General features: G+C 48.1%; 1 protein-coding gene across 1 annotated transcript in view; it reads right to left on the bottom strand.

The window, feature by feature from the left end:
• Positions 1 to 1,975: 1,975 nt before the first annotated feature.
• Positions 1,976 to 23,262, bottom strand: part of GRIK3 (glutamate ionotropic receptor kainate type subunit 3) — a 133,719-nt gene continuing 112,432 nt past the window's right edge. Inside the window, exons 12-16 of the mRNA XM_059868524.1 lie at positions 21,809 to 21,927; positions 19,343 to 19,560; positions 10,980 to 11,202; positions 9,711 to 9,961; positions 1,976 to 5,649 (exon numbers count right to left, since the gene is read on the bottom strand). Coding sequence (XP_059724507.1) covers positions 5,455 to 5,649; positions 9,711 to 9,961; positions 10,980 to 11,202; positions 19,343 to 19,560; positions 21,809 to 21,927 — 1,006 coding nt within the window. The 3' untranslated portion in view covers positions 1,976 to 5,454. The remainder of the gene's footprint in view (positions 5,650 to 9,710; positions 9,962 to 10,979; positions 11,203 to 19,342; positions 19,561 to 21,808; positions 21,928 to 23,262) is intronic.

Raw genomic sequence — 23,262 nt, 5'->3', positions numbered from 1 at the left:
ACTGTCCTGCCCAGCCCACTCTGGCAGGCACTAGAGGAGACAATGGATTTCCTGCTGCCATCATTCCCTCTGTTCCATCCCCAGATTTCCATTAAGGCAATCAAGTGTAATTTACCTGTGAAAACATTCAGGTCCAAACTTGCCCGAGTCCTCCATGAGTAGCAGAGATTTTTTTCTGGTTTTGTTTGGGGAGAAGGAAGGAGTTGGTGCTCACAGAGAGCAAGAGGGCACAGAGGGGTGGTGGTGGCCCATGTCAGCTGCCTGTGAGAGGGCACAGGGATGTATCAGAGCACTGACACCCAGGGTCAGCAAAACACCTGCTCACAGATGTACAATTACTGCTTTGAAATGGGATTTTGCTGGAAGGAATCCAGGTTAAAAATTATTCTCTGCTGAGCTGAAAATCTCAAACGTCTGAAGGTGCGTGGCTGGGTGGTGGGAGGGTGGGCAGACACCTCTCACCATTTCCTGATTTCCTCCATATTTTGCCCAGAGGGATTAATTGATGCTTAAAGGGAAGGGAGCTGCTGTTTTATGAGTGAAATCTGTTGTCTCATTCATTATTCATTGGGAGGTGATTGGCAGCTTGCAGGCGCTGGGTCACAGGCACTAAAGGGTGAGCTGCTGACTGACAAGGTTAATTGCTGCCTGCCGTTCATGCTGATAACGATTTATGTTGACAATTCCTGGTGTTCCCGGCACAGCCGGAGGTTTGTCATGCGGGGTCAGCCCCTCCTGCCCCTGCTGTCCCCTGCTGTCCCCTGCTGTCCCCGCAGCTGGGAGCTCCCGGTCCCTCCACACGAGGGAAGGGATTGTGCTCCCTGGGAAGGTCTCTCATGCTAAGTGATGCAGAAGCAGCTTTGCAAAGGCATCCGTTGCTTTTACCTTTTTTCCTTCTTCTTTTTTTTTTTTTTTTTTGCTGTGTTCTTTGCATATTGATCAAGGTTCAGAGCATAAAAGTGAGGCTGGGCTTGGCTCTGCTGATCCCCCTCAGCACCAGCCTCAAAGCTTTGCTTTCCTGGGGGCTCAGGCGAATAGAGATGTGAAAGACTTTTGAGGGTGACCCTTAAAAATACTTAAAATGGGAAGGGGTTGTCTTTATTTCTCAGTGTGCAGGGTGGGCTGTGCCACTGAAGCCCAGAGCCACCCCTGGGGCTGTGCCTCCACTTTTGGGGTTTGTTTTATTTCTGTGGAAAGGGCACAGCTCTCACTGCACTCACTGCTCCCATCCCAGGAACCTCAGAGTTTTCCTCCCTGCCTGGATATGACAAAGGAGAGCCATAAAGATTTAGACTAATAAACACTGGCCTTTAGGGTGCTCTCAGCTTTTATGGGGCCAATAAGATTTTTGACTTACATGGGAGGGAAGAGGCAAACAGAGCCTTTATGAACCTGGAGGCCTTGTTGGGGCTCCTGCACCTCTCTGTGATGAAAAGCTGAGGCAGCCTGCAGGCAAAGCACAACAGAGAGAGCTCCTGTGGATGGCTCTTCATGAATATCCAGGTTTAATTACCTGTCTGATACCAAGCTGTGAGGGCAGGGAGAACTGCCCTGTCTGAGCCTCATTGTCTCTCCCCTTCCTCTGGACAAAATTGGGATCTTCCCTTCCTCTCCTGAGACCAGCACCAGTGCCCCAAATGTGCCACAGCCCCCTTGGTGGGCAGCACCAGAAGAATTCCCCAGGAGTTCGGGGTCAGCTGGGAACTGGTTTTATCATCCCTGGCTTTATGGCTGATAAAGCTGGGATGTTGTTAAACAGTGGGAGTCTGGAACAGAGTCTGAGCAAGAAGGGAGATGTTGAGTATAAACAGGCATAGACTTCATTATTTTCTAGAAATTATTTATTTAAAATTTAAAACCATATTACTTCATACAGCAAACTGTGCACTTTGATATATCACAGTGTCTTAAAAAGGAAAATAATCAGAATTTTTTCTTTTTTTTTTTATTTTTTGGAAATTGTATTTACATCAGCCTAGAATGATCAGCAAGTAACACAGTTACTATGAAACCAAAATTGTTACAAAATGTTTACAAAAAACTATATTCATAGAAATTCTGCATGTCGACAAAGGAAAATCCCCTGAATGTCACGGAGAATATTTTTTCCTTTTTCCCACTCTTTTCTGTTTATTTTTTTCTTTATTTTTTTTCCTTTTTTTTTTTTGAGAAACATGTCAAAGTAAGGTACAGAGCAGAGGGGTCATGATGCCAATGCCTTGGAATGCCCCTGCCCATCCAGCCCCGAGCACTCTGGGCACTGTTGCCCCCCACAGTCACTGGGTGAAGCCACCAGGACCCACGGTGTCCCTTTGCTGTCACCTTCCTGGAGAGCCTCTGTGCTGGCACCCAGCCCAGTCCCAGGTGGAGCCGTGGGTGCCCAGAGCTGGCTCCCCTTTGCATATTCCATCTCTCTGTGGGTCTGTCCCCTCCACACCAGACCTGACACGTGCTGTTGGTTGACTCCAAACAGAAATTCCACCCCGGGGAGGCTTCTGGCTGTCCCTGCTCTGTCTCACAGGAGAGTTGGAGGGAAAAAAGCAAGTGATAAGGGGACGGTGAGCCGAGGTGACAACAGCTTAGACACAGTTTAATAACCTAAACCTGCTTTTTCTGTATTTCCTGCTCAGTTCTCCAGTCCCTCTGCCCAAGTGAAGAAAGGAACAGCGTTGGAAGTCAGATGATTTCAGACTGAGCTGTCACCAGTCCCAGCCAGGTCACAGATGTGCTCACAGAAGGCTTTGTCATCGGCTCTGTCCCTTCCCAAGCCTCCAAGGACGTGGCTGTGAGGCACTGGGCTGGCTGCTCCTCCTCTGGCATGAGCCCCCATGGCTTTGGAGCACTGGGGGAGCTCCGGGAGCTCTCCTGGCCGAGCCGCCCCCGGTCCCGCAGGAAGGCTGGGGCTGCAGCATGTCCCCTCAGGTCACAGTGAGCGGGGCCAGGGGCGAGGGTCTGCACCAGCCTGGGCTCCCTGCAGCCCCTCTGCGTTTTTTGGGTGCTGCAGAACATTCCCCCATTGGATGTCAGTGATCAACACAAAGCCATGGTGGTGGTGCAGGGATCTGGCCACAGTTCGTGGCTGATTTGGGGGTGTAGGGATGGAAGGAAAAGGGTTTGTGCACCAGCAATGCTCACCTGTTACATTTGTAAGTGAAATCAAAGCAGGCTGGTGTCAATAAATAAATGGGGGTTGTAGTATTAGTAATATTTATTTATTTTTTTTTAAAAACCTGCCAAGAAGCAAAACGAATGCTGATTTCTGTGGTATTTTACTCTCTGGACATTTAAAGCCAGTTTCAGGCTTTGTTTGCATCTCTGCTTTTTTTTTGTTTTAGAGCTTAGAAATCCGCAAGGAAAACATAAAATCTGCTACTCTGACAAGCCTAAGGATTTGCAAAGGAATACAGAAAGCATGGCATTAGCTTTGGGAAGCTGCCCCACACTTCAGCTCGTCCTCTGCTCAAGGTATTTGTGCAGCAAACTAGTAAGAATCTGATGCCCATTGCATTGGCAACTTTCATCCCTAATTTTTCACTGTTTTTGTGAAAAGGTGAAAATGAATGTAAATTCTTTGCATATCTTTACTTGAGTCAAAGTATGACAAATCACCTGGCTTTGCTTGGGGTCACTCTCTTGTTCTTTTACATCATGGAAAAAGCAAAACAAGGACAAACTGTGTTCCATGGGGGGGTGGGGGAGCAGCTCTTCCCCCTTGAGCTAATCTGCTAATTCTGCTCAGCTGGAGACAACCTTCCCAACTGAGCACGGAGAGGAAGAGGTGGGGAAAAAATCCAAAATCAGTCAAGTTTATTCCTTTGGGCAAGGAAAAACTTTCCAGAATGGCTGTGCAGCTCAGGAGGGCTGTGGTGGCCTCAGCACCCTCTGACCCATGGCCCAGGGCTTGGGCACTGCTCCATCCCTGCCCTCCACACAGGTGGGGTCCTGCAGGGTCACTGTCCCTCTAACCCCTGCAGGGGAAGGCTGTTGCTGTTTTCTCCACCACCAGTGGTTAAACCAGAGCTTTTAAGCACCTTTGCATCACATGTGTGACATCCTGGGTTATGGTGGGCAGAGGAATTTCCAGCTGTTTAATTTTGTGAATGAATCTCACTGGCTGCCTGCGGGTCCCCTGGCAGGGATGGAGCTGAGGGAAGTAACTGGAGTGTTACCTTAGGTCAGCAGAGGGGTCTTTGGTAATTCTGCCTAAATTCATCTGCAGGACCGACCTTCTGGGTTAAACAACCTGAAAATAAGAAGACAATTCATGGAAGATTTCCTAAAAACATTTTAGTGTGTGTTTGCTTAAATCCCATGGAGAGGCTGCCTGAGGGGTGGCAGTTCGTGGTCAGAGCAGGACGGATCCCAGGCTTGGCTCTGCTTCTCCCAGGTCAGCTGTGGCTGAGATTCATCTTTCAGGTCCTTGGTGCCATGGAGAGCATGGCATCCTAAACCAGGCCCACAGTCCCCTCCCAGTGTGCAGCTGCAGTTCAGCACAGTTGAATTTCATGGAAATTGGTACTTTTGGCTCATGGAAGCAGCTCTCCTCCTCCTGCTGCTGCTGGAGCCTGTGGCCATGGTTGCTTCTCATGCTTCTCTGCAGGAGAGACTGGGCTTTGCAGGAAGAGCAGAGACAGAGCTGAGGACCTGGAGATCACGGTGTCACCCTGGGCTGGAGCTTGCCTCGGGGAGTGTGGGTGCTGTCACTCGGAGGTGCAGGAGGTCCCGTGCATGCCACGCTGTGCCCTCCCTGGCCCAGAGCTTGGGTACCTTTCAGGCTCACCTTCCCCTTCCCAGCCAGCTGCCCTGGATCTGCTGAGGAACTTGTGTCACCTTCTGCCACCACGCTGCCACGTGGCTGTCCCGCTCCGGGTGGCTGCGGCCAGCACAGCCGCGAGGTGAGGGCCACCACGAGCTGCTCTGGGGCAAGCACAGCCTCCCCCATCCTGGGGCTTCCCAGATGCCTCTCCCATTCCAAGAATGTGCTGTGTGTGTCGGTGTGGATCAGGTGCTCACACCTGACCGAGTGTTCCTGTTTATTGCCGTGCTGATGGAGCCACGCTCGGGGCTCCTCCTCACCCGCTCGGGGTTGGCTCAATTCTGCTTCACCTCCGTGTGTTTGCAGTGTGTAAACATCAGACTCCTGGGTGGTGGTTGGACTCCACGAGGCCTGGAGGATCGAAGCATTAAAAAAAAAGGAATGAAAAGTAACAAAACAAACGCAAAAAGCCCCAAGACCCACGTTACTGTCCGTGCTTGGAAGTTCTGGCTCCTCTGCGGTGATGGATGCAGCTGGCTTGCAAAGGCCTTGTTCTCGAAATGAGCAAACCAGGCTTTTTTTTTTTTTTTTTTCTTTTTTTTTTTTCTCTTGTTTTTTAATCCATTCTTCCCTAGTTCAGGGCGCATCCAGCCGTGTCTGCCACAATTCCTTCCCTCCCATCCCCCCAGTGCAATTCCCTAGGGGAACACGGGTGCCAGGCCGGTGTTGCAGGTCATGCTGTCCTTGCCGGGCAGCCGGCGGTCGTTGAAGGTGTGCATGTTGATCACGGCGTCCGTCTTCACCATCACGGGGGGCTGGGGCTTGTGCTTGACCCGGCGCTGGCAGGTCAGAGACAGCCGGATCTCGTCGGCCACGGCGCTGCAGAAGGAGCGCTGGGGACAGTGGGGGTGATGCCTTAGCATTTCAGCTCTTAGATTTTATTCTTTTGTAATCCTGCAGTTTGTTAGTGTGGAACTGTAAAGCTCCATAACCTCTCAGTCACTGTTCTCCCATTCTATTTGGGACAGTGGGGGTGATGCCTTAGCATTTCAGCTCTTAGATTTTATTCTTTTGTAATCCTGCAGTTTGTTAATGTGGAACTGTAAATCTCCACAGCCTCTCAGTCACTGTTCTCTCATTTTACTGGAGACAGGGAGGGTGATGCCTTAGCATTTCAGCTCTTATATTTTATATTTTTGTAATCCTGCAACTTTGTGTGGAACTGTAAAGCTCCATAACCTCTCAGTCACTCTTTTCCCATTTCATTTGGGACAGTGGGGGTGATGCCTTAGCATTTCAGCTCTTAGATTTTATTCTTTTGTAATCCTGCAGTTTATTAGTGTGGAACTGTAAAGTGCCTGTCAGACACTCTTCTCCCATTTTATTTGGGACAGTGGGGGTGATGCCTTAGCATTTCAGCTCTTAGATTTTATTCTTTTGTAATCCTGCAGTTTGTTAGTGTGGAACTGTAAAGCTCCATAACCTCTCAGTCACTCTTTTCCCATTTCATTTGGGACAGTGGGGGTGATGCCTTAGCATTTCAGCTCTTAGATTTTATTCTTTTGTAATCCTGCAGTTTATTAGTGTGGAACTGTAAAGTGCCTGTCAGACACTCTTCTCCCATTTTATTTGGGACAGTGGAGGTGATGCCTTAGCATTTCAGCTCTTAGATTTTATTCTTTTGTAATCCTGCAGTTGTTAGTGTGGAACTGTAAAGCTCCATAACCTCTCAGTCACTCTTTTCCCATTTCATTTGGGACAGTGGGGGTGATGCCTTAGCATTTCAGCTGTTATAATTTTCAGGTATTTGTAATCCTGCAGTTTGTTAATGTGGAACTGTAAAGCTCCACAGCCTCTCAGTCACTGTTCTCCCATTTTATTTGGGACAGTGGGGGTGATGCCTTAGCATTTCAGCTCTTAGATTTTATTCTTTTGTAATCCTGCAGTTTGTTAGTGTGGAACTGTAAAGCTCCATAACCTCTCAGTCACTCTTTTCCCATTTCATTTGGGACAGTGGGGGTGATGCCTTAGCATTTCAGCTCTTAGATTTTACTTTTTTGTTATCCTGCAGTTTGTCAGTGTGGAACTGTAAAGCTCCACAGCCTCTCAGTCACTGTTCTCCCATTCTATTTGGGACAGTGGGGGTGATGCCTTAGCATTTCAGATCTTAGATTTTACTTTTTTGTAATCCTGCAGTTTATTAGTGTGGAACTGTAAAGTGCCTGTCAGACACTCTTCTCCCATTCTATTTGGGACAGTGGGGGTGATGCCTTAGCATTTCAGCTCTTAGATTTTATTCTTTTGTAATCCTGCAGTTTGTTAGTGTGGAACTGTAAAGCTCTACAGCCTCTCAGTCACTGTTCTCCCATTTTATTTGGGACAGTGGGGGTGATGCCTTAGCATTTCAGCTCTTAGATTTTACTTTTTTGTAATCCTGCAGTTTATTAGTGTGGAACTATAAAGTGCCTGTCAGACACTCTTCTCCCATTCTATTTGGGACAGTGGAGGTGATGCCTTAGCATTTCAGCTCTTAGATTTTATTCTTTTGTAATCCTGCAGTTTGTTAGTGTGGAACTGTAAAGCTCCATAACCTCTCAGTCACTGTTCTCCCATTCTATTTGGGACAGGGGGGGTGATGCCTTAGCATTTCAGCTCTTAGATTTTACTTTTTTGTTATCCTGCAGTTTGTCAGTGTGGAACTGTAAAGCTCCACAGCCTCTCAGTCACTGTTCTCTCATTTTATTTGGGACAGGGGAGGTGATGCCTTAGCATTTCAGCTCTTAGATTTTATTTTTTTTTGTAATCCTGCAGTTTGTCAGTGTGGAACTGTAAAGCTCCACAGCCTCTCAGTCACTGTTCTCCCATTTCATTTGGGACAGTGGGGGTGATGCCTTAGCATTTCAGCTCTTAGATTTTACTTTTTTGTAATCCTGCAGTTTGTTAATGTGGAACTGTAAAGCTCCACAGCCTCTCAGTCGCTGTTCTCTCATTTTATTTGGGACAGGGGGGGTGATGCCTTAGCATTTCAGCTCTTAGATTTTATTTTTTTTGTAATCCTGCAGTTTGTTAGTGTGGAACTGTAAAGCTCCACAGCCTCTCAGTCACTCTTTTCCCATTTCATTTGGGACAGTGGGGGTGATGCCTTAGCATTTCAGCTGTTATAATTTTCAGGTATTTGTAATCCTGCAGTTTGTTAATGTGGAACTGTAAAGCTCCACAGCCTCTCAGTCACTGTTCTCCCATTTTATTTGGGACAGTGGGAGTGATGCATTAGCATTTCAGCTCTTAGATTTTACTTTTTTGTAATCCTGCAGTTTGTTAATGTGGAACTGTAAATCTCCACAGCCTCTCAGTCACTGTTCTCTCATTTTACTGGAGACAGGGAGGGTGACGCCTTAGCATTTCAGCTCTTATATTTTATATTTTTGTAATCCTGCAACTTTGTGTGGAACTGTAAAGCTCCACAGCCTCTCAGTCACTCTTTTCCCATTTCATTTGGGACAGTGGGGGTGATGCCTTAGCATTTCAGCTCTTAGATTTTATTTTTTTTGTAATCCTGCAGTTTGTTAGTGTGGAACTGTAAAGTGCCTGTCAGCCACTCTTCTCCCATTTTATTTGGGACAGTGGGGGTGATGCCTTAGCATTTTAGCTGTTATAATTTTCAGGTATTTGTAATCCTGCAGTTTGTTAGTGTGGAACTGTAAAGCTCCATAGCCTGTCTGCCACTGGTCTCCCATTTTGGTCAGACACAACAATTCCTCTCTAGGCTTGGGAATCAAGGGCACCTCACTGTCTCAGGCCCCAAAAAGTATAAACAACTGAGGCGGGGAGCAAACTTGGAGTAAATGACTTCATTACCTGAAGCTTTACCTGGGGATTAACCCCTGATATGTAAATTGACCAAACTTATAATTGTCTGAAAAACTCACACCCACTGTGCATCTTGGGGGTAGCCCCTTGGAGGCTTCTGACTGCCCAAGATGTACCTATTGAAGGCCTTCAATAAATACCCACTTTTATTCTCCTGATGCTTTCTAGCCTGTGCTCTAGGGAGCCTCTCCAAGGCATCAGGACAAAACACCCCATTCCTGCTGCAGTGTTCTGCTCCCCTGGGGGGGCAGTGGGGCTGGAAGGGCTCAGCACAGGGTGAGGATGAGGTTTGGGGCTGTTCAGGCATTGGCTGTGCTCTGTGGGGCTGTGTGGGCACCTGGCTGAGCCCCCTCCCTTGGCAAGGACTGTGCCTGTGCCACGCTCAGTCCTGCACAAAGGCAGAGCTGGAGGTGGCTGCTGGGGTCTGGTGCTGTGTGGTCCCTGTGGGGGGCTCAGAGGCTCTGACCCTCCTGCTGCTGGGCAGCTCTCCTTTCTCTGTCTAGCCCATCAGGAGAGCAGCTGGCTTTGATTTCTGGTCATGCACACGAGTGCACCTTCCACTTACTGCACTGGGACACCCAGGGCAGGGGAAGGACATAAAAGCAGCTGTGCTGTTTCCTGGACACTGACCAGCAATGCTGGGCTGTGTGTGTGAGTGTGGCTGAGCTGTGGGACACTGTGAGGCTTCCTGGTGAGCCCTGACTTGTTCCTCTTTGAATGGGACAGGGGAAGAAGGCATGGGTAGTCACACCTGGAACGTGCAAGGTGATTTCAAGAGGGTGTAAGAGCTGAGAAAGGCCCCTCCTAGGGAGATCTGCCTATATTTTAATGATTTATTTGTCAGCTTGCTCTAAACCACCCTGCCAATGTGTCCTGCTCGGGCTGCAGCAGCAGCAGCAGACTCTGATCAGAGCAGACGTGACTTTCCCCCAAGTGGAGACTGTCAGAGGGACAGCCCAGTGAGCCTCTGGGGATGGCATTTTAGGGGTGCCAGGCTGACCCCTCTGCCCTCTCCCTGCCTGTCTCTGGGGTCAGCATGCAAAGCCCTCCATGGGACACAGGGAATCAGGGAATCAGTCGGTACCTGCTCGCGCTCCGCCGTTTTGCGCAGCTTGTAGATGAACTCCACCATGGCCACGAAGACAGACAGCACCAGGCCTGCTGCCAGGACAATGAAGATCCCCCCGATGTTCTGGATGCCCAGAGCACTGGCCTCCTTGTTCTCATCCTCAGGACAGCCATTCCCCCGCCACCACTTCTCCTTCATGACGTGGAGCTTGTCCTCCTCCTGGAGCTGCAGGATGGCGATGGTGATCTTGTCCCTGTACGGTGACCCTGGGGGTGGGGACACCGTTACACACAGAGGGAAAGGGGGACAAAAATCCCACCCAGCAGGGAAGGCGTCTGTGTTAAGCAGCAAATTTCAGACCTCTCTTCAATGGGCAGACAGTGGTATTTGGAAATTTGCTGCTGGGAGTGGATTATTTTAATCATCTATTGGAATATTTACCAATACAGCTGGACAGGACAGGCCTGAGCTTGTCTGGCCCTGCTGCTGAACCAAACAGCAGCACTGTGGTGTTTCACCCCAGAGACATTTTTGGCTGGCTGGGTGTGTGGTGTTTCACCCCACAGACACTTTTGGCCATGGCTGTGTGGTGTTTCACCCCACAGACACTTTTGGCCATGGCTGTGTGGTGTTTCACCCCACAGACACTTTTGGCCATGGCTGTGTGGTGTTTCACCCCACAGACACTTTGGGCTGGCTGGGTGCTGCAGCTGGGCACGTGGGGACAAGTCCAGGTGTGCAGGAGCTCTGGTGGCTGCAGGATGGAGCTTCCCCCCATCACAGGGGCTGCTCCTCGGGTTTCCCTCTGCCAGAGAAGCTTTAGGGCCATGGGGAAGGAAAGGAGTCGGTTCTGATGGAGGGTTTGGATCAGAGCTTTGTTCTGGCCCACAGCCTCTGAACCCAGCCCCAGCTCCACCAGAACTCCTGACCCCGTGGGTGCTGCTCCTTTTAACCCCGGGGAGAGGGCAGGGAAGGGGTAGGGAGCCACCAGCCAGGTACAGGAGGGGAGGTCTCAAGGGACAAAGGACACCTGGATGGCCCAGTGCCCCCCGGGGGTAGAGGGCATCCTTTGAATCTGCCAATCACTCGAGCCCTTCTGGAATGCCAGGACTGACAGACAGTGCTGGGAGGGGAAAGGAGAGGTGGCTGACACACCTAGGGGGGAATCTTCAGGGGAGGGACCCGAGGTTCTGAGGTAAACCCTGAAATCACAGCTCAACAATCACCTGAGTTGTGTTTGTGGTGAGCAGCCCCCCTCGGGGTAGGTGCAGGGCTGTCACTTACCCATGGGTGTCCCAATGCCATAGCCTTTGGTGTCGATGAGCCCCCCGATCTGGGTGAGGTTGCAGTTCCTCTGGGTGATGTACTCGATGGTGGTGGACTCCATCAGCAGAGCATAATCAGCTGTCAGGGTTCGCTGGATCCCCTCCTCGTTGTTCTTGACCAGTGCTGTGGGTTTGCTGCTCATGAAAGCCCACATTTTTTCAAACGTGGAGATTTTGGATTTCTGGAAAAACGATATCCCACCCCCCCCAGCCCCAAAATAAGAATGAATTCTCCATTTGCTGAAAGCTGGTATCTTTTCAGTAAATAATAATAATAATAGTAATAGTAATAATAATAACAATAATAATAATAATAATAATATAAATAATATGTAATAATGTTATGAATAATATGTAATAAATAATAATAGGTAATAATAATAACAATAATAATAATATAAATAATATGTAATAATAATGTTATGAATAATATGTAATAAATAATAATAGGTAATAATAATAATAACAATAATAATAATATAAATAATATGTAATAATAATGTTATGAATAATATGTAATAAATAATAATAGGTAATAATAATAACAACAACAATAATAATATAAATAATAGGTAATAATGGTGTTATGAATAATATGTAATAAATAATAATATGTAATAATAATAATAATAATAATAATAATAATAATAATAATAATAGTAGCTGAGAGCAGATCACACAATGGATCAACCATGATTTTGATTTTGTCTTCAATGCCTTCACTGCCCAGCACTGTTTGGATTTATGTTGCCTTAAAGACAGACAAGGGTTGCAGCAAATATCCCACTGTGCAGGTGCTTCAGGTCCTGAGGTGGAACTGAACCTGCCCAAAGCCCTTCAGGCCCCCTGGACTCCCAGGCCACTGGCAGATCTGCTTAAATGTGCTCACTTCCCAACCAGGATTTGTTTACCCTGTAATGTTTCTGCATGCAGAAAGAACAGAGAGTTTTGTAGGATGTGGTTTTCTCTACACACACTCTGATATTTTTGTCTTTCCTCAAGCATGGCAAGGAAACGAGTCTCCTCTGAGATATGTGCAACTGCCAAACAGATTTAACATACCCACATAAACAGAAGCACAGAGATATTCAAGAAGATTGTCTTACGGCTAAAAATAAACATGGATATTCTTTCACTATCAGCAGACATTCTGTTGCAAAGGAAGAAATATGTTTTCTAGCTTGCTATTCATGTGAATGGTTTTTTTTTTCCTTCCAGAAAATGTGTTGAGTGAGAAGAAATGTGGTTATTTTACATCTTGCCATAACATTTGAAAAGTTCCATTTATCTACGAGCACCTTCTGAGTTGTCTCTGTCAGTCATCACAAAAGTCACAGAATCTCAGAATCCCAGACTGGTTTGGGCTGGGAAAGACCTTAAAGCTCATCCTGTTCCCCCCCTGCCATGGGCAGGGACACCTCCCACCAGACCAGACTGCTGGTCAGAACTGGCTTTAGTTCAGGAAGATTTCCCAGACAGGCAGAGCAGTGTCCTCTTGGCCCTTTGGTGCTCCCAGTGCTCTGTGGGTCAGTGCTTCTCCCTCAGACCAGCCCTGGGACAACACTTGGATATTCAGACTGGTGTTCCCACTGCTGCCAGCTCCTTGATGCACCATTCTTCTTTCCTGACCCATTTTTTGTTTTTCCTAGATCTGTTTTTGCCTTTTTATTTCACAAGAGGCAGCTTAGCCAGGCAAACCTCTTCCTCTCCTGTGCTCCTCGGTGAGCCTGGAGCTGGCTGATGAGTCAGGGGGCAGATAAGTGCCTGTGCTGTGTCTGGAATCAGGGTGGGCTCTCAGCAGCTGCTGCACGAGGAGTGGCTGCTGCAGAGCTGTGATTTCAGCTGTCCTTTATCTCTCCACAGGTTTCTGTCCTTCCATGAGAAAGCAGGAGATGGAGCCCAAGCCCAGCCCAAGCGCTGCTGCCACAGCTCCCCATCATTTTGTCAGTATCACCAAAATGTGCCAGCACAGGTTCTTCTGATAAAACCATAATAAATGATGGTGAGGTAGCTGAAAGTCTGTCGGAACTCAGGACGTCCCTCTGGGAGTCTGGAGTTGCAGGGACCCCTGCCAGGGGGCTCAGAGACCCTGGCACACAGCCCAGAACACCAGTGGGTTTGATTATGACCCATGGAGTCAATTGCCACCTTTACATGAAGAGATAAAAGCCACAGCAGTTTAAATAGTGTAATAATAAAGTTATCACAGGGTGTAAATATAGGTTTTAAGATTTTTGGTATGGGGGTTTTTGGGGACAAGATGGAAGGATTTGGGCGTGTCTAGCCTTTCTTCTTCTTCTTCTTCTCTACCTCCATCTGCACTGGTGATGTTGGCATTTTTGGATTGGTTTAGAGTAGAAGCTCACTGTAACATAGGTGATAGGTATTGGGAAATAATTGTAAACATGTCACATGTAGTTTGTCGTATATAAAGATAACACTGCCCTGGGGGCAGGCAGAGTGCCTCTGGCTGTCCTGCTGAACGGACCTCAGCAGGGCAGGGAGAAAATTTTATAGATAAAATACAATAAACAACCTTGAGACTGAAAAACAGAAGAGCTTCCACTCATCCTTTGAACGCGCGGGCTGGAACAGAGACCTTTAACACAAATGGGGGTCCCAAACCTCCCGGGACCCCCACAAAAGTCCCTTGTAATGCTTCATTTTCCAAAGGCTTTGCCCATCCACCTCCTTTATTGCAGCATGTTTAGCCAAAGTTAAACAAAAGCTCATCATCCCAAAGCTGGGTAGGGCAGTGCTGTTCAAACAAAGGCTGTTCCTCTGCCTTTAACCCTGTGGGCCCCTTCTCCTGCCTGAAACACCCAGGGATTCAGTTCTTCTCCAATAAAGCTCGTGCTCGTTATAATCCACTTGATGAATGCTCAGCAGTGGATGTGCTGGAGCAAACTTCATTCAAGAGGCAGGATAATCTCCCTCGCTTGAAAACCTGGACCAGTGCCTGTAAGGTAGATTTGTGGCATCTATCAAACCTCAAAGAGCAGCAAGAAATGTAGCCTCCAAAAGGATTATTAAATATCTGTACATTACAATGGGTAATTGAAATGAATCGTGTGCTTGGCTGGCTGATAAGGACTTGTTTAACATTTATATAGCTCACATCAGAGGCCTCTGGGTTCCTTGGCTCTGCCTCTCTCTTCTTCTCTTTCTGCATTTAATGCTCCTTGAGTGTTGACACAGAGCTTTTAACATCAGTGTTCTCCCAGTTTAGAGCACAGAGCAAAATAAACTGGCAAAAAATCAATAGGCTGCATTTAGTGAAGCAAATGGGACTTGCATGAGGCACTGGACCTCTTCAGGCCACTGAAATTACACAAGACAGGGCTCCCTGGAAGAGAAAAACCACTTTTCTCTTCTTCTCTTAAATCACTGCTCCTGACCAGCTTGAAAGGACTTAATTGTGTTTGGGATGCCAGGAGGAGCCCAGATTTGTCACTTCTGGCTGTGCTGCTTTGAGCCCAGCTCAGCCCTGCCAGGGGTGGAGCACGGCTGCAGCTGGGGCACACCTGGGAAGGGCTGGCAGGGAGGATGGAGCTGCAGTCACTGCTGTCACTGCTGTCACTGCTGTCACTGCAGTCACTGCTGTCACTGCTGTCACTGCTGTCACTGCTCACTTGTGCCTAAAGAGAGCTGGGACAGAGATCTGGGCTCGGGGCTCAGACCCTGCAGGGCAGAGGAGCTTGGGGTCCCTCCAGGAGGGAGGGCAGGCCATTGGTGCTGCCAGGGCAGCTCACACCCAGCCCTGCTCAGGGCAGCCTCAGGCTCTCAAACCTGCTGAGAAAACTGCTTTTGCAAGGGAAAATTCCCCAGCTGTAATTGCCAGCACAGCCCTCACAGGCTGATGGTTTGCTACAAACCCAGGAGCAGCTGTGGGAGTGATGCTGGTCATCAATCCCAAATCACAGGAACAGCGAGGGCAGGAGGGGCCCTGCTCCAGCTCATACACAATTAAGCCACAGAACATGTTTTGTAGGTGAAGGAAAAGTTCATTTCTCCCCTTCCTCCTCTCAGATACTTGGGCCACACTGCAAAGCCGTTGCTTATTGATGGGAATTTGGATGTTGTCAGCCAGGACTGCAGCACAGAAATAAGCAAAACCATCTTAGCAGTAATTTAGTAATAAAGAATGCCTTAAATTGTGTTTATTTTGCTGATTTTTTTTCTGTGTTCTTTATTTGTGTGTACATTTTATTTTGCTGGACTGCTGATTTGACCATAGTGTAACTTCAAAAACTGGGGTTAGTTCCTGGTCTGATCTGGTATTTGCTGTGCTGTGGCTGGGTGCTAATTTCTTCTCAAGAGATTCACCATTTCCTTTTTGGACTTCTTAAAAGAAGGATATCTCAGTTGGCTGTGGGTAAAGGGAGCCTCCTGTGCCCCCACATCCTCTGGAGGGTCCCCAGGTCCCCCTCAGTGACAACTTTGCTGCCAAAGGTAGATGAGGAGGAGCTGCTTGGGTGCTCTGAAGCATTGAGATGAATGATCTGACAGTGGCAGAGAAGTTTCTGTGTCAGGAGCCCCGAGATGTTGGGAATGCTGGAGATATTGCTAATTAGCAAGGGCTGCTGCTGCTGCAGCCGTGGCTCACACGGCGGGCTCGAGTCTCACTCCTGCTCACAAGAGTGGAGCTTCTCCTTGATTTATTCAGGATAAATAACACCAGAATCTGCTCTGTTGTGCTCTGCATCTTAATCAGCCCGTGGTAGTGCTAAATGAGATGTGTGTGTGAAAGCAGAGTGCCAGCCCCTCCGAAGGCAGCGACGCCGAGAACGCCTCCGAGTTCATTCTTCAGAGTCACAGCTCAGAAGGCACCTTTAATAAGCAGTTCTGCAGGGCCAGCCACCCAAATCAATTAATGGAATCGTTTAGAGGAGCCCCTACCAGGCACCTTGCCAAGACATATACGCTTTTTTATCAGCCAAATTGGCAAGAAAGGAACTTTCAGGCTTAAGATTTTCAATTCCAGCCTGTATGAAAAAATAAATTGATTTCCACCAACTGAAGATACTTAGTCTTGAGGATTTAACACTTCTGTATGAGTATCTGTGTACACACATACACACACTCACAGCCAGACTCCAAGCTGCACATGAGATCTGGCCTTCCATTCAGAGAGGCAGCATCCTCTGCAGGGTGGGAAGGATTTATGAGCTGTAATGAACTCTAGATGCTGCTCCTAAATTAATTGATCCGTGTTTATTCCTGTAACTCAGTCTGCATTGCCAGGGAGTAAACAGCTTCTCAAAAGTTCTTTCCATGAAATCAGAATGTGCCAATATGGTTGGTAAAGCTCTCTCTTCTTCCTTCTCTTGGTTTGCTTGGCTGCACAGGGCCAAATTTTGTGGTTGCAGCATCCCTCGCCGTGGGGCTGTCCCAGAGGGGTCCTGGTTCCACTGGGACCTTCTGCAGGGCCCCTGGTGAGCTCTGCACAAGCTCTCGGGCCTGAGCACAGCTCAGTGCTTGGGGAGCCATCTCATGGAACAGCATGCAAGGTGTCTGCCTTCCTCTTCCTCCCGTTGTCCATTGTCCCCAGGATCAGGGTGCTGCTCTCCTCCTGCACTCCTGGGGGATCCAGTGTGGAACAGCATGCAAGGTGTCTGTCTTCCTCTTCCTCTTCCTCCCATTGTCCATTGTCCCCAGGATCAGGGTGCTGCTCTCCTCCTGCACTCCTGGGGGATCCAGCATGGACAGGATGGGTCCTGACAGGGGCTGCAGGGCTCAGGGGTGCTCAGGGCTGGTGTGAGCAGCTGATTTCACAGTGAGACCCTGCTGTGAGGGGAATGAATTTGGGGAACAGCCACACAGAGAGGCAGGCAGCAATTTGGGCCAAGTACAGCTAAATATATGAAATATATAGTAATTAGCTAATAGTAAATATAGTGATAAAAAAGGTAATCCATGGAGCAGGTGAGATCCTCATGGGTGTGCTGCCATCAGCCTTTTGTCCCAGCAGTGACAGTGTGCTCAGAGCTGGGATGGTGTGCCCAGAGCTGGGATGGTGTGCTCAGAGCTGGGATGGTGTGCTCAGAGCTGGGATGGTGTGCTCAGAGCTGGGATGGTGTGCTCAGAGCTGCTGGGATGGTGTGCTCAGAGCTGGGATGGTGTGCTCAGAGATGGGATGGTGTGCTCAGAGCTGGGATGGTGTGTTCAGATCTGGGATGGTGTGCTCAGAGCTGGGATGGTGTGCTCAGATCTGGGATGGTGTGCTCAGAGCTGGGATGGTGTGTTCAGAGCTGGGATGGTGTGCTCAGAGCTGGGATGGTGTGCCCAGAGCTGGGATGGTGTGTTCAGAGCTGGGATGGTGTGCTCAGAGCTGGGATGGTGTGCTCAGAGCTGCTGGGATGGTGTGTTCAGAGCTGCCCAGGCACTGACAGTGTGCTCAGAGCTGCTGGGGTGCTCAGGCCCTGGGTCTGCAGCAGTGCTTCAGGAGCCCTGGCTGGTGGGGGCTGTCTCTGCTGGAGCTCCCTAGAGCAGGGCAGGGAAGGGAGGGAAGCCAGGTGCTTCCAGTGCCACCCATCTGAGGGAGGGTGGATCCTCAGCTGGCACCTGCAGCTCTGTGTGTGACAGGTGTCCCCGTGGAGGTGGCAGTGACAGAGCAGCTGAGCCAAACCCACCACAGGAATGACCCAGGTGAGAACAAAGACCTTGCTGGAGCTGGGAGCAATGCTGTCTGTCCCAAGTCCCTCTGTACAGGAAGGACAAGTGAGCAGAGCTTCCCACTGGGAGCTCCCACAGCTGCAGTAATGGAAATGCTTGTCAGAAGGGACATTCCTGAGAATTCATCTCCATACAACAGTGATAATAAAAAGGAAAAGGAAAATACTCTGCATCAATAAACCATGCCAAGGCTGTTAGGAGCCTGAAGTGTGATTCTGATGGATAATGATATGAAGCAATAAATATACTGTGTCCTGATGATTGTTAAAAGAGACAGTTTCCTTTTATTCCCATATAAAACTCGTATTGGAAAGTGCAGTTAAAGCCCACAGTGACAGCCTGCCTTTCCCTGCTGGCTGTTCCAGGGTTATTTGGCTTTGGAAAACACCAGCACACATCTGCCAGTGCCATGGACAGAACTGCATGGAGCAGCTCCATGGCAGGAGGCAAACGGGGCATTCCCAGACTGGTTAGAGATCAAACCACCCCCTCTGTGGCTCTTTATCAACCTCTGCTGCTGCCTGTCAGAGTCAGGACACACATCCAGGGGGGACAGTGGCTCCTCAGCCAGATCAGAGCCAGGAGAAGTTGCATGGGAACAATGCTCCCTCTATTATTAAAATCCAGCATATTGCCTTCCTTTAATGAGTCTTGCCAATTAAACTGCTGAGGCCTCATCAAGCTGCCATCACCCTGTGCCTGCTCAAATCTGGCAGCACCAGGCACAAAGTGCTGGGTAAAGCCTGAACTGTGCTAGTCACATGTATTTCCTTCTGCATTAGGGTGGTGGAGGGGGAAGGAGCCAGAGGTGTGGGGGAGCCAGCTCCCATTCCTGAGCCAAAGCCTGGGATCTTCCTTTGGGCCTCTTTCCTTGCCAGGCTGATAATTCCTTAATCACCCCTCATTTCTATCCCTTTATTCTCTCTCTTTTCAAACTGGGTTTTTACAGGCCAGCAGCGGTTTTAAAGGTCATTTTACATCTCTCAGTTTCTTTCTATTTTTGAGGCTGAGGTGGAATCTGACTGACTTCTGAATTTAATTATGCTTTAAATAGACAAAATTAATGCAATTGGATTGTGATGCACTGGTAGTGTTCCCTTGCCCTGGATCTCAGAGGTTAATAAAACTGGATTACATTGATATGAATACCTGAAGGACAAGAAAGATATTTCAGCTGTAAAAAATACAGGTCAGGGAGGGCACTTTGCAACATCTGTCCAGCTGTGGGCTTCATTTGGGCTCTCCTCTGTCCCTGAAGGCTGGCTGGGTCAGCCTGGGGGCACCATGGGGCAAGGAAGGAGCTGGATGGGTCAGATGTGGAAATTGGGAAGGTGCTTTAGGGAATGTAAGGTTTTTTCTGCAGGGCTTTAATACAAGCTGCACTTTGAGCCAATTTTGGGTAGAGCCTGCCAAAGCGTAAAATCAGTTTAATTTTGTACCTGTGACTTCAGTTACCAACAGGGAGGGGGGTTTAGCCTTGGTGGGACTCAGGTGAGTGACAGTCTCAGTCTGGGCAAGACGTGAGACTGCAAGAAGCTGCAAGAAGGAGCAGCAGGGGCGGCTTGGGAGGATTTCTGTCTTTGGATCTTTGTCCTGGCTCCCGTTGGCATCTCTGCCTGGAAGGCAGAAAGCTCTGCCTGGTCTCACCTTGAAGAAGGTCATGGTAGCTCCATCCTTCACTGCTCCATACTCTATTTTTGTCTGCTTTGCCAAGTCATCTGCTGAGTCGATGGGGGACTCCATCCTCTCCACGGTCAGGAAGGCTGCGAGGTTGGCCGTGTAGGACGAGATGATAATGAGGGTGAAGAACCACCATATGCCACCAATGATCCGTGTAGACAGGGCTTTGGGCATCAGCTCCGAGCCTGGGGGGACAGGGGAAGGAGGGGAAAGGAAATAGAGGGGAAAAAATCCATCTTATGTGTCCATCCATACATTTTATATACATATACATATATGTGTGTGTGGTCAGGTTTTACTGTCAAAGCTGCTACAGCCCTGCAATTAAAGCCAACTGGTTTTGAGGCAAATTATCCAGGCACCTTGCATGTGAGGACATGAGTAGACAGGGCTTTGGGCATCAGCTCTGGGCCTGGGACAGGGGAAGGAGGGGAGAGGAAATGGAGGGAAAAACTCATTTTATATATCCATATGTACATTTTATATACATATACATATACATATACATATATATATATATATATATATATATATATATATATATATATATATATATATGTGGTCAGGTTTCATTATTACAGCCCTGCAATTAAAGCCAACTGGTTTTGAGGCAAATTATCCAGGCATCTTGCATGGGAGGACATGAGTAGACAGGGCTTTGGGCATCAGCTCTGGGCCTGGGACAGGGGAAGGAGGGGAGAGGAAATGGAGGGAAAAAAACCATTTTATGTATCCATACGTACATTTTGTATACATAAATATATATAAAATCAGGTTTCACTATCGAAGCTGTTACAGCCCTGCAATTAAAGCCAACTAGTTTTGAGGAAAATTATCCAGGCATCTTGCATGGGAGGACATCAGTGGGTTTTTTGTAGCATTTGCAGAAAAACCCTCTTCCTTGATTACTGACCTTGGGTACAGTGCCCAATTTACAGGAAACATCCAAACTGAAGTAATTAACTGGGCTGCTTTTATGAGATTTAAATAGCAAGCTATTTATGAACTTTTATGAGTGTTTTGTTCTGCCATTTAAAAAGGGCTTTGCTTTTATACAGATTATTTTCAAAAGACTCACTCTGGGGAGTGTGTTCAAATACACAAGGTTTGAAAAAAATCAAACACCAAGAGAAAGGAACTATCAGGGTCCAGGGCTTTGAATGCCAGTCAGAAATGGGGAAGCAGGAGATGTTACAGCATAAAAGGTGTAGTGGGTCTGGAATGACTTTTATTGAGCAGACATGAAGGGCTAAATGGGTTGTGCTATTTTTGTAATCACCCAAAACACCTTTTAAAGCCAGGCAAGAGCTTTGGGTTTGAAACAGCTGTGCTCAGAGGATTTATCAGCCTGGAAAGTGCAACAAAGATTGGGCTTTGCAAAGCAATTTTAGGCAGTGTGGCATCAAAGCAGAGCATGGGGTGTAGTTTTCCTCTCTGCAGAGTGCAGCAAGGAGACACGAGGAAGAGGAGGAGTCCTGGATATTGAGGGTGCTTTGGTTGTCCTCAAGATCCTGCTTCTTCCCTCTCCCATCTCCGGCCCTTTGATGCATTGGATGCTGTGACATCAGCCTGGCTTTGAAATATTTTTCTTCTCAGATGCAGAATTGAGTTAAAAAGAATATAGCTCTTTTCATTTATCAGCATCTGATAAGAGGGATGATTCATGCTGCTAAACCGTCTTGCTGGGAGCTGTCACTGTCCATGAGGGCAGCTGAGATCCAGGAGGAATCTCTATTACAGGCAGCAGTGGAGCTCGGAGCAGCTCTGTGCCTGCCACTGAGCCATGGCTGTGCTTCTTTTGCTCTCTGGATATAACCAGTGGTACATGGTAAATTAAAGTGTGACAAATGTTTGACATTTTCCACTTATTTCTATTCCTGGATTTTCTGCAATTAGATCGCAGCTGAATTTCGTTCCTTATTCAGAGCTGCTCCCAAGCTCCCCCCCTGCTGCCTTCTGAACAGATTTATTCTGTTCATTGCATCTCTCTGTTCCATTCACACACAGGGGTGTGATCCCATCCCTGTCCCATTTCTGGGCTCTCTGTGACCCTGGTGGCTGAGGGGCTGCTGGGCACAGGCTCCCAGGGCAGCTCCTCCAGGCTGGGGGAGCTTCAGGGCATCTCACACTGCTCAGAGAGACCAGGGGAGGGGAAAAATGGGGATGGAGCAGAGGGCAAGGCACCCTGTCTGCTGGAAAAGTTGATTTAGAACAAAGAGAGAGCCAGGTCAGAGATCCTGAAACTGAACAAATGGCTGGAATGAACAGAAATAGGAATTTCCAGAGTCCGTGGGATGGGGGGAATGAAGCAGCTGAGGGAGATGAAGGCAGTGCTCCTCCTTGGAGCTGCAGGAGCCAGGAGGTGATGGGAGGTTGCATCCAAGACAAATTTTGAATTCAAAAAGCCCTAAGAGCAGGTGGGAGCCCCCTTACCTTGCTGCATCAGCGCTCCCATCCCAAACCAGAAGCTGTTCAGGAGGGTGAAGTTGTTCTCCACGATGTCCGAGCCCGGGTTGCAGGGGTGGGCATCATACCACTCATATGGGCTGAACCTGCAGCACACAGGGAAACAGAGCTCCTGATGGTGCCTGGAGGGGCTCCTAGGCCAGAGGCTAGTCAGGATTAAGAGAATAAAGTGGGGATTTATTAAAAGCCTTCAGTAGATACACCCTGGGCAGCCAAAGCCTTCCAAAATTGTCACAATTTTTTCAGACAGATGTAAATTTGGTCCATTTGCATATCAGGGGTTAATCCTTAATTACAGCTTCAGGTAATGAAGTCAAACACCCCCAGTTTGCTCCTCACATTTCACTTTAGCTTATATTTTTCAGGGCCTGAGGCTGAAAGGTGTCCTTGGATCTCAGGCCTGGAGGAATTGTTCTGTCTGACCAAAATGTGAAGATAGTTAACAACACTTCTATATGGAGTTATGGACTCAGGCAGCACAGGATTTGAAAGATATAAAGGCTAAAATCTTATGGCATCAGTTAGTTGGGATATGGCAGGACAAGACCCTAAAGGAACTGGGAAAAAGGAGCCTCAGTGCCTCTGGTGCTGCTGACCCTTTGATGCACAGCTTTATAGAGAAAAAGGAAATTCAGCCCAGGCCACCCACACAGCTGTAAGTCTATGTGCTGCTCTCTGGAGAGCAGAGACCTGGGAAGCCAAGTCCTCCTGAGGTGTCTCAGATGGCCTCCCCAGAGCCTTTGGTCACTTTGGATCATCTTTTCACTGCTGCGTCCTACAACAGCACCCAGAACATGTGATGGTGGGATGGGATGGGGTCCAGACATGTAACTTCTTGTATGTAATAGTTGAAAAATGTGGGAAAAAATGTCATTTTTGGTTGACTGAGGAGAAGCCTTGGTCATTCTGCAGTAGCAGCAGGGACAAACTGGTATTTCAAGAGATTCTGCCACCAATGCACATGGAATCAGGGTGGGATTTAGGTCACTGAGAAGCAGAACCTTCCACCATCCTGACAAGCAGGAGTTTGGCCCAGTCAGGACACTGGCAGAACACTGGAATGTGGTGGCAGTTTGCTGTGGACAAACTTATTCCCTGTGGGGATGAATTTCCATGGATGGCCCTGCAGTTCTTGAGCAAGACTGAGGGAATTTCCTGGGAATATCTCTGCAAATTCTGCCCAAGATTGGCAGGCAAGCACTGCTGGGAATGAGCTCGTTTAGCCAGGATCTGGGGAGGATGCTAAACAGGAGAGATGCTAACATTTTTAGAGCTGTTTATTTACATTTTCTGAGAGTCCCAAATTTTGCAGAGATTAAATTAAAAACATAATTGGTATAATTGCTTTTGAACCAGGCATTAATTATCATCTCCGCTTCCTTCTGGAATCCCTGGAGATTCACAACAGCCCCTTCTCAAAG

This window comes from Haemorhous mexicanus, chromosome 27, assembly GCF_027477595.1.
Source record: "Haemorhous mexicanus isolate bHaeMex1 chromosome 27, bHaeMex1.pri, whole genome shotgun sequence".
Classification (NCBI taxonomy): domain Eukaryota; kingdom Metazoa; phylum Chordata; class Aves; order Passeriformes; family Fringillidae; genus Haemorhous; species Haemorhous mexicanus.
Note: the sequence above shows the minus strand (reverse complement) of the source record. Positions and strands in the feature narration are given on the sequence as shown.